General features: G+C 39.7%; 3 protein-coding genes across 3 annotated transcripts in view; all 3 read right to left on the minus strand.

Moving 5' to 3' along the window:
* LOC118408516 (low-density lipoprotein receptor-related protein 12-like) overlaps positions 1 to 516 on the minus strand; it is a 12,578-nt gene extending 12,062 nt beyond the window's left edge. Inside the window, exon 1 of the mRNA XM_035809334.1 lies at positions 223 to 516. The gene's annotated coding sequence lies outside the window, so the exon portion shown is untranslated. The remainder of the gene's footprint in view (positions 1 to 222) is intronic.
* The window catches only part of LOC118408511, a 99,540-nt gene that overhangs the window by 20,049 nt on the left and 68,299 nt on the right, over positions 1 to 11,192 (minus strand). The gene's annotated exons all lie outside the window — the stretch shown is intronic.
* LOC118408517 lies at positions 4,051 to 9,528 on the minus strand. Its single transcript, XM_035809335.1, has 4 exons — positions 9,193 to 9,528; positions 6,552 to 6,694; positions 5,912 to 6,065; positions 4,051 to 4,707 (listed from the first exon to the last, which is right to left on the minus strand). The coding sequence occupies exons 2-4, from the start codon at positions 6,684 to 6,686 to the stop codon at positions 4,274 to 4,276; spliced, it is 723 nt and encodes a 240-aa protein (XP_035665228.1). The 5' UTR covers positions 6,687 to 6,694; positions 9,193 to 9,528; the 3' UTR covers positions 4,051 to 4,273.

Here is an 11,192-nt window from a genome sequence, read left to right on the forward strand (position 1 = left end):
GCTTTGAGTGTGTTGTTGTCAATGTAAAAGGCGGCACCGCAACAGTCCAATGACATGTGCGTTTATCAAATGAAACAGACAATCTAACATCATTCGCGGTATTTCTTGCAGTAAAATCCTACATAATGTGCAATGCAATTGTACAAATTAAAAATTCAGGTGTTCAGTACATAATTATCATAACGTGTCTAATTAGTGTGAAAATAGTGTAAACATGCTTACCCTTTGGAGAATCTCCTTAAAGATGCGCGGGAGAAGTCTTGACAGCGCTTCAGGCGACGCCCATGTAAACAGTGATCCACTGGCCAACTCACGGGATTATAGTTGGCATCCGACTGTCTCGGAAGACAATGGTAGGGAGACAGGGTGGGTTAGGCGAGCCGTCTGCCTGGCCTGCACTTGCGTTTTTAAGGTGTGTGCCCCTCCTTCTCCACCCTCTCGTCTATTAGCGCACTAAGTCCTACAGTGGCAACCGTTTGCAACGTGTAAGACGGCGCCAGCAGATGCAGTTTCCGCATCCTAGCAGGACTTCCGTCCAAGGGTGCAAGGGATGATCGTATAGAGGCAAATAGTCCCGCATTTGCATAATTGACACCTGATAATCTTTATCGTTCGATTGCTTAGGTCTCAAATTGATTTAGACCTCTGACTGTTATCCATTGGGACCAATATTTATGGTTTGAAAAAAAGAGCTCTCGGGAAAAGTAGGCGATGTTTAGATATCTATTAGCAATCTTAAAAACCACCCCTTAACTGAGTGTGCGAGTAGTTGTTTATCAATTATGCAGCCGAAGCTAATTTGATTTTTTCTTACTTGTGGCCTCAAATTGACCAGGATCTTTAGCAATTGCCTAATAGGGCCCAATATTTTGGCCTGATTCCGCATCTTCATAGGTCAGTGCATGGGAGTGCATATTCAGTTGTTGGTTTATAAACGGACCATTTCTATGAGACCTCTTTCAACTATAGATCTATATAACGGCGCTCTTGTGCGCGTTCTCTGTTAGCTAAATCATGACTGATCATTCAAGGATAGAAAGGAAAAGAAACGAACTTTTTAGATTTTTGTGTGTTTTGTTGTCTTTATCGTCACATGTTATCACAATGTTTTGTACGATAAACCCTGTATGAAATCGAAATAAGCTATATAGCACACATCTCTTACAGGTCGCAGTGAGAGCGCAAATATTGTAAGGGATGTGGACTGGGGGTGTGATAATCAGACTTTTCCCTTTCAGGTATTATCGAACGAATGTCAAACGGAACCAACGAATAGGGAAAAGGCTGCATCTCACCATCGAAATATCAGGAATCATATGGCTAAACGTTCTAGATTGCTTTACACTGTAAAAACTATAGCTAGTGATTTTAATTTTATGTTTGTGCAAACATTAAAAGGACGCTCATGTAGTTTCGCGTCTATTTACCCCTAATACTTTCAGATGCATTATCTAAAACCAGCTACGCTATATATATAATTCTACATCATTGTACATGTTAACCATGCGTGAAACAGACATTTTTTATTTTTTTTATTATTGCGGATAATTTGAAAAACCGGTGATACATACTCGGCACTGTCCTTTTTAATGGAAAAGGACCTGTCTATTCGAACTTTTTATGCCTCTATATTTCGTAGAAATGCATACAGTGAAACGAAGCGAAAAGAGTCTGTTAACACATTACAGCTAATATAAGAAATTTCTTCAAATATGGTGCAGTGAAACAAAACACGTGCAGTGCTGATTCAATGTGTACACGTGAACACTTTATAAACGTGAATAGAATTATTTTTCATGTTATCATTTTTACATAATACATTAATACCTTACAGATATGTCCCTATTTCCCGAAACTCCGTTTAAAATCTTTATTTACTGAGGTATAGTTCCGAGTAAAACAATAAAAAAACATCAACATTTCAATGCCATCTGACTTTTAAAAAAACACAGCTTAGCATAATACGTTTACATATTCTACGTCAACGAGAAATAATTTCCACAACAATTGTCCACCAAGAGATTTGGAGAGGGCCTAGCTTAACTGTGAATCCGGTGTATCCCGGTGTAGTGCTTCAAGTCCGTTCCCTGACCCTCCCAGCGCCGTTAGCGCCGCGTCCTTCTGCTTTTCCAGCGCTCTGCTCTGCTCTATCGCACGAAGACGTTCCAAGACGGCTTCTTCTCTCTCTCGTATTGCTTTGTTCATTTCCCGGATAGCTACGTCGCGGTCTTTCTTGGCTTCTGCCATTTCCCTCTCCATTCTGTTTCTTTCCGACACTGCCTGTACTTTCTCTGTTACCGCTTCGTCCCTCGTTCTTTCTGCGTCTTCCTTGTCTGCCAACGCTTTGACCATGACTGAGTTGTACCTTTCCTTCTCTTTCAGTGCGGCCGTTTTCTCCTTGAGGAAGACATCGCGGTCGCTTGCTGCAGAAAGGAGCTCTGACTGCATTCTATCCCTCTCGGCGACGGCGTCTTTCTTCTCCTTCACGGCGCGGTTTCTCTCAGCCACGGCGACATCTCTCTCCGCGAGGGCGTTAGCCAGCACGCGGTTCTCCTGCCACGCCTGGTCTTTGGACCGCAGTGCTTCGTCTCTCTCCCGCCGTAAGTCGTCCTTGTCCCGCACAGCCGCTTCCCTCGCCCGGTCGAAGCTCTGCTTTTCCCGCTTGGCCGTCTCCTCCGCAGTAAACGCCATGTCTCTCTCGCGGCGTAGTTCGTCCCTTTCAAATCCAAGATGCCTCAGCTCTTTCTCCAACCTGTCCACCTGTTGGAGGGTCATACGCTTGTCCCTGATAGCTTCATCCCTCTGTGAATCCGCAGCCTCCTTTTGCCGCCGCGTCAACTGTAGATCTTTCTCAAGATCCGAGATCTTCTGCTCCAGATCCTCTTGCAGGGCGATCATTCGGTCAATGAGAGATCCTCGTTCTTCTTTGATGTCATCGTCGAGTTTTCTCTTCAACTCCTTGAGTCTCCTCTTCAAGATTTGTTTCTCTTCTTTCGTGATGTGAGCTGACTTGGACTTCTCTGTGATGAAATAAACGGTAAAACGCATCAGCATTATGGTATCAGATAACAGAAATTCATGCAATTATTAGTTTAGTGAGGTTTGGAGTACAAAATGCCTGTGCTTTTGCACACTTTTGATTAATTGTTCATAATAAAACATTTTTTTAAGTAGCTTTTTATCGATAACATAGCACTGACAGTTACCACAGTGACCCCAGATCTTTAAAATAAATGTTTTCTTATATGACTTTGCTGAAACAAGGCCGATGGTATGACTCAAACAACGGACAATAACCATTATCAATGGAATGTGTCAGCGTAGTATTTAGACTTGTAGCATTATTTCTTTCATTCTTTTAATTAGTAACAAACAAAACCACGGTATCATAACGCAACAAAACATACCAGAGCATACCACAACCAACAGTATAATAATTGATTCAGTATGTGAAAGTCAGAGTAAAGCGACAGAAAGATTGAGAAATTGCAAAAATACCCAGCGAAGCCATGTTGGTTGAGATAACATGATTTTAATCGTTTTGTCGACTAAGCTGAAGATAAAATAACTGATATTTAGTGACAACATTATTGTACTTGTCAACAAAGCAAAAAAGAAACATAGTTAAAATAAATGATAACGAAATGCTTTATCTATGTTATGCTTTTTTACATGTTATTCTTAGGCTAGCAAGTAAGACTTGGGATGCTAATTTCCATAATGCTGACGCTATGCGTATCATTCTTGTTACATGAGAAATTGTTGACTTTGGCAAGAGTCTTTATCGATATTTTCCTTGAAACTACTTCAGGATGTTTCTTCTTAGTATTCTAAATTTCCAAAAAGCAACATTGTCGTCTGTGATCCTAGGGCGGTGAAGTCAACCACGATATTCTTTACTAGGTAATACAGAAGATTCTAATATTTTCTGTAATGACAGCAGTCGTTTATGTGCTGACGTAGTGTGAGTCTATATAGCTATGACGGCCTTCTTTAGTATTGCAGATGGCAAGCATATAAACCTGCTGCTGGTCTATAGTCTTTTATTGCTCCCTAAGATATATCCTCGTCATTATGATATTCATAACAAATGTTACGCTATATAATTTTATATCATAAAGTATAATAGTGGCTTTTGATACATAATTTTTTTCATATACTTGATGCGGAATATGTGACAATCGTGTTAAAGCCACATTCTACTGTGGCAACTATAACTGTAGACCTTAGCTACTATAATGCTGCTGGTATGGACATTATTATTTTCGTTACTTCAAAAGTTGTCGAATTTGATAATAGTCATTTTCGGTCTCTTCTTTGAAGCTGCTTCGCGGCTTTTTTCCTTGATGCTATTCTCAACCTTCTCCAGAGCGGCAGTGGCTTCTGTGATCCCCAACGCTGTCACGACTACATCTTTCTGTGCCCTCAAAAGTTCGTTCTCTTCCAACAGTTTCTCCCTCTCTGTCAACAGGGACTCCACGTCTTGAGCTGCTCTATTCCTGTCTGATATAGCCTCGTCTCGTTCCCTTCTCACGTAGAAAAGCTCGTTCTCGTGAGCCCGAACTCGTTCCCGGAGTTCTGTCTCCATCTCCCTGACCTTCTGCACAAGAATGGCGTTTTCCTCTCTCAGATTTCTCTCGATGTGTTGGTCCAGTTGCCTTGCCCTAGCATGGAGGAGATCTTCTTCTTTTGTTTCCTCCGGGCCATCTATAGTATAGAGAGGTACAGAAGAGGAAGGAGAAGTTAGAAAAGAATACAGCGGTGTGCTCTTGTTTGTCTACGTCCCAAAAAGACTAGCGGCTACTGCATAGACCAAAGCGACTTATAAAGCAAAATGCATATTGCTATATCTATAAGGTAAATTGCACAAAAAGGCAACATATTACAAGTATCTCTAGGGTTCAGGATAATACAATAATCCATGCTGTTAATACGTTAAGATTTTTTTTTTCATCTGTCCAAACCTTTTATTTTAGGTCATCAGTCTGCATAATCAGCAAATATTGAATGTCTCTTTTAGATAGTCATACAAGTGCAGTCGCATTATGGTTGGGTGAGGTAATGTTTTGGTAGCTTTAGTGTAATTTTCTTTAATACTTCTGTTCGAGCTACCACTCGTCTGCTACAATTTGTTATTCTATTTTACAACAATAATAAAATGTCCCTTTGTTGTAATATACATATTATTTCTATTCAAATCAACATACTTTTTTTACGTTGGCTTTAACAGTAACAAGTACACACCGAAGATTCAGAACAGTGTAGTAGAAACTTTACCACAGTGCCACAGAAAGGGAAGCAATAAATATGTAGTTAGAAAAGAGTGCACCGTCTTAAAACAGAATCTAAAGAAAACCAGAGGTTGGAACTCAAGTAGTTTGTGTAACACAGCCTCCACTGTCCAGGTCTGTAACTGGCTTCTTCGGGTTGAATGGATGCTGGGCGGGCCGCTATAAGCAGGATTTTATCAGACAAGGATCCGAGGTTTCTCGTAGAATCCCGCGAGACTCTCCGTTTTGCACGTTTTCAAGGTGTCACAGAATCTCACTATCAAAACCACACTTACACAGCAATTATGATAAAATCTACATTTAAAGAAAGCGATAGGAAAAGATAGAATACTTTGCTAAATACCTTCACAAATGCTCTTCAAAAGAAATGGAGATAAAATTAGAAATAGAGTGCATATTAAACAACAGCAAACAGAAGAGGATCAATTACACACAGGGAGATTTACAACTAGGTAATCGTGAAAGAAGAAGAAACGATGGAATTGGCAAAAATTAGAAAGAAAAGAAAAATATTGCAGAAAAAAAAGAAAAGGAAAGTGAAAGAAATTCGATCCCTCAAATTCACACCGCAAACCCCTGCGAGTAATAATGGAATGACCCAAGATAAACAACGTATTTACCTGTCAATGCGTCTACGTTGTTTCTGAGCGTGCGCTCTAACATGGTCTGCCCGGTCTCCATCAGACAGTCGCAGAACAGGTGGAAAACGTGCGGTCCGCGACTCTTCAGCAACTTGATCAGCTTGGTCTTCCGTTGAACGGACGTGGACTCTCCCTGGGAATAAAAGTCAAAATATCATAAGCTAAAATGTATGAATAAAGAAAAATATTGCATAAAATGGCGTCGTCTTTGTGATCGGCATGTCCTACTTAAATATGATTAAATCTGGTGTGTAATGTGAAAATGCAGTCACCTATGAGACTATTATAATTTTTTTTCAAGTGTAAATATAAGTCGCGATACAATGTAACCTCTGGTCACAGCATATAGTCTCTTATTTGTGTAACAACCCTTTGTCTTCACGTGTTTGTATCGTTTCCATGTGGACGTATGTTTACTTATGAGGGGCTTAACCTCTGACCTTACCCACAATCATTTACGGTACTTACTCTGTAAGATCGGGGACTGCCTTGATATTAACATATTGTTATATGCTGTATTCAAAACGAATCTTTACGTCAGATCAAGTTGATTTAACAGGTAAATGAAATTGAAAGTAAAACTATATTTGCTAGATTAAACAAGTTATAGACATTTTACCTTGATTTTCTTGACATGTTCGTCCGTGAAGACATTCTTGTCTTGCAGTACTCTGTAGAAGTTGGACGTCAGCTCTAGTTCCCGGACGAGCGTCGCCATGTTAGAGTCTATCAGCTTCACGTGTCCCGGGTCCATGGTGATGCCTGTTGGAAGAGAACGTATTGTAGATTCTAGTTCCTAAAATATGATCCATAAAGGTATACATCAACAATCTCCTGCTATTAGACATAGTCCTACAAACGGATGGTTTGTTGTAACGTTAGAAATAGATTGATATCAGTTTTGTAACGGCGTTGTGTAATGTGTATTGATTTGAGTAGTTAACATGCATTGGCATAATACCGGCCGTAAGACTTATACCGGCCGATAAAAAATAATGGCATTTACACATGCAACAATAGTTATTTCTGAGGTATGCACACTTCAGACATCTAGGTATCCAATACATCTTTTACAAAGCATCGATTACAATGCATTCGAAGACGACAAGGCGAAAAGTTTTCAGTATCTTTTTCGGGACAGGCAGCTCGTCGTGGGACGAACACGGCACCGTCACATTCATTGCCAGATTTGTAGATCATAATTACACATGCTCACGGCACAAGACGAACATGATTCAACAGCAATCTTGAATTTCTGTTGGTGACCTACAACTCAAGTAAAAGTGTGAAGAACCGTTGCATAATAGCCCGGATCTACGACTGAATGGGCAAAATTGAACGTACGCAGCCATTTTCCCGCCATTTTTATATCTACGCTAGCAGTGAAGTGTTACGTCATAGCGGTTGTGACGGACAGAAGTTAAATGAAAATTCTTGACAGTATACGTCCGTTTTCTCATGACATTTTTCATGCTCATGCAGGTTTATGTTTTATGCATTTACTAACATAAAAGGAAGGAACATGGAGAATGTATAAAGGTACATAGCGACAGTTAATTGTGCCGTGTTTCTTCCGGCCGGTATTTTGTACCCCCTCCCAACCACGCGCCCGTTCGCCGTGTAATTCCGCGCCGTGTTACAATTACGATATTACGCTGTTTAGCAGGACAAGAGTGGCAGAAAATTTACACAGAAGAAGTGACAAGGGTAACCTATAACAGCAACATGTAACTGGAGAAAATGATGCGTTGGCAATTTGTCAAATCAGTATGGCTAGAGAAATCGTCGTAAATGTGCCGGTATTATGATAATAGATGTTACACATATTCTAGATTACATTATCTAAATTTCAGGTACATTTTTAGTTATTTATGGTTGCTAATGTTACGACAAGATCATCTAAAATCTAATCACACAAATACATAGATACCTGCTGATGAAAGATTTTAAGAACAGAAGAAACTTCCCTGTGTTGACCACGGTGAACTGACCCTTTTTCATTTGAGCATAGCAAGAATACATTTCTGACATGTTGAATTGAAGCGGAACACAAGTACCGTACTTGAAACGGCTCATGTTACAAGAGGTTGTAGCGCCACAAAATATCCGGTCTTGGTAATCTAAACATTTACCCTATAGTTGACACGATTGCACAAGCCTCTAAGTGTCCAGTCAGACGTTTCAACAAAGGTCACAGAAAGGTCATACCACTTTGTCACTACCGTCAACTGTAATGTCGGTATGAGTTTTCTTTCACACAACCAGTACAGCAGTGGTAACATGTACAATGTACGTTTCAGCTACATAAAGTGGTGAGAAACAGAACTCCAGTCCGAAGCTTTGAGAAAATGTATGATAAGCATCGAAACGTAAGCAAGTGGGGGACACGATCAATATGTAAACGAAACTCCTATATCAAATGATCTGCCACCCTGATAAAATCAATTTCGGATGTAAGGTAAGCAGTTCCTTTACAAATTATATACTTTTTAAACGTCTTGTTTTAAATGATATTCGGGCTGAATTATCTGTGACGGTGTTGTCCAGTAAATACATGTAACACAACTTAGGTGCTTGACTAGTTCTAGCACGTTTGATAAAGCAGACTTATTTTTCATGTTCAAAACAGTAATAAATCATAGACCTCTTACGCAAGTTAAGGTGTGTATGGTATAAGGAACAGTCCAGAGTCTACTCCACACGCTATGGCACATTCCAGACTATTCTACGGTCTCCTGGCTGCCATGTATTTACACACAGAGATAGGAACGCAGTGAGACGTGCACAAAGAGCTCTTTATACCCCTTTCATAGCCTTGTGTACAACGATTAAGTTTTTATCTGTTTTAAGCCGATTATTGGAGATAAGAAGTTGAATACGTCTTGTTTCGTGGCTCTAAAATGTGCCTAAAGCTATTCACACTTAAGATAAATCTAAACGTTATTTTGAGACAATCCCAAGAAACGCCTAGGAATTAGTGTAGCTGGTTGAAAACAACAAAGCAATCCAAGCATATTACTGTTACTCGATATTTCTAGGATGTGATAAGTCTTCAAGCTTTAAACATACGACTCTATAATGAGGTTAAAGAAAGAAAATAAGGCCCATTCTCAGAGTCAAGAAGTGCCCAATAAAAGTCACATCAGACAGCGCAAACAAACTATAATACCTGATCTTTGTACCTTTTTGTAACAAAAAGTCACTGTACTTGTGGTTATTCTGCCTCACTTACCACAATAAAACAATCACACTTTACTCACCTTGACGTTTTACTACAAAGTCAGCCCGCGTCTGAGGTAGAATAAGACAGTTTTTGTGGCAAAGGTAGAAGCAGCACCTTGCTATGCAGTTGACCCACTACACCTCGCCTTCTGTACTGGTTGGCAACCAGCCGGGCGAACAAAACTGTGTTGCGCCGCAGGTTTCCTTGGAGATAGAAAATATTTGGACTGTTTAACCGTTGGGCGAATCACATTTAAGCTGCCAACGCTGTTAGGATATGACACACTGTGCAAACGCAAACGACGTTTTGATTTGCTGAGGAATAATGGCCCAAATGGCGAACAAACATGGCGGGATCTTTATCTTTTAAGGTAAAATGGCGTCTCTGTTAGGTTTGCCCTGGTATGAGATCAGGAAACTGTTTGCTTTACCGCTCAGGTGAAAATGCCGTGACGTGTTGTTCTTACACAGGGCTCTACCAACATGGTCAGACATACAGGGGGCAGCAGAAAGAAATACCAACTGCACGTATACACTTATAATGAGAGATATTTATTTGCATGCTCCTGCCCACATGGGCTAAATGCAGTGATTCAATAGTATTGCATGGAATACTAAAGACTAGATATTATTGCAAGTAGTGCTACAATCAAATAATTGGATTTAAAAAATGTCTAAAACTATGATATTACTATAACTATGATAAGGGTAGCATTGGTATTGTTTCGTGTTTTGGTGGTGGGACGTTGGCGCGCTGTTATGATTATTGTATTCCGCTATGTGCCGCTGTTAAAATAAGTTTTTACATCTAAAGTCCAGCGCCACATTGTAACGCTAGTTTACCTTTATCCGCGGGGTAACCTATACCCGATGTTTTTAAAAACAGGGTATTCAATGATATCAAGTCGACGGACGGTGGTTTCAAACTGTGGAAGTTTGATAATATCGTAGTTAGAAACTTCCATTGATCAACTTGATATCCCTAAATACTATGTTTCTAACAACAACGGATATGGGTTACCCCGCGGTTAAAGGTGAGCTAGCATTACTTGTGTTATTTTTATATGTGCATAAAAAATGACACAAACGGACACACAAATCATCACCTTTATTCACAGTCATGACACAATCATTCGTAAATTGTGAGCAATTATTCCAAAGATTATGATCCGTATGTAGTGATTTGGTGTCAAATTTTGAATAGTTTCTTTGGTTAGACACCTAGCCTAAATTTAGTAGATGTTTCGAGATCCTATATATATGTTCCGACGCCCCCATATTACATTATCCAAAATTATACGGTAACATTTCCTAACCAGGGCCCGGCCGGGATGTTTAAGAAAACGAAAAATAAAAGCGTTTATCAAAAGTATACTATGTACTCAGTTATCATGCTCATGACGCTTTTTAAGTAGGTTTTGGGTGTTTCGGACCATTTAAATCATACGTTTTCACCGGAGGCTTCGTTTCGGAAATGTGCCGTTGGGATGTTAGAAAGAAGGGGCGTCGATAGATTTGGTTGTTCTATAGTTTCTTGTGATTGGGAACCTCTCTCAAGCGACTGGAATGGTCTATAGTCTATACTAACTATGCCTATTATCTAAGTCTTTAACAATAGACATATCTGCAAACCATAGATCATATGCTTTTATGAGTGCCTCACATTACTTGACAAAATGGATGAACAATCCACGTATGGCCACATAGTTGTCCATTCTTAAAGTTGTATGTGAACCCCACCTAGCGATTTTACGCGACACTGCAAACTGATTTTAGTCCTTTTTTTTCGACCGATTTAGAAAAGGTCTATTCTTCTTCTCTTCTTAAACATCTGTGCTTTGTTATTTTGATTTGAAACATCATGGTTCTCATTCTGCGTTCAGCTTTCAGTAATAGTACAACAGGTGTTCAAGACATTTTAAACATACAGTGTCTTTAAAACAGGTGTTACCTATAATTAATACTAAACAAGTTGAGCAATGTTGACGAAACAGCTGTTGTGTTTCTAAGTAATAGATAGATGATGGGCTGGCTCGAT

This window comes from Branchiostoma floridae, unplaced genomic scaffold (assembly GCF_000003815.2).
Source record: "Branchiostoma floridae strain S238N-H82 unplaced genomic scaffold, Bfl_VNyyK Sc7u5tJ_168, whole genome shotgun sequence".
NCBI lineage: Eukaryota > Metazoa > Chordata > Leptocardii > Amphioxiformes > Branchiostomatidae > Branchiostoma > Branchiostoma floridae.

Excerpts from the sequence above, each read along its gene's own strand:
- LOC118408517 (XM_035809335.1), bottom strand. The coding sequence starts at position 6,686 with ATGGACCCGGGACACGTGAAGCTGATAGACTCTAACATGGCGACGCTC. Across the intron at positions 6,066-6,551 it reads AACATGTCAAGAAAATCAAG|GGAGAGTCCACGTCCGTTCA; the intron begins GTAAAATGTCTA and ends TTTTATTCCCAG. Across the intron at positions 4,708-5,911 it reads CAACGTAGACGCATTGACAG|ATGGCCCGGAGGAAACAAAA; the intron begins GTAAATACGTTG and ends TCTATACTATAG.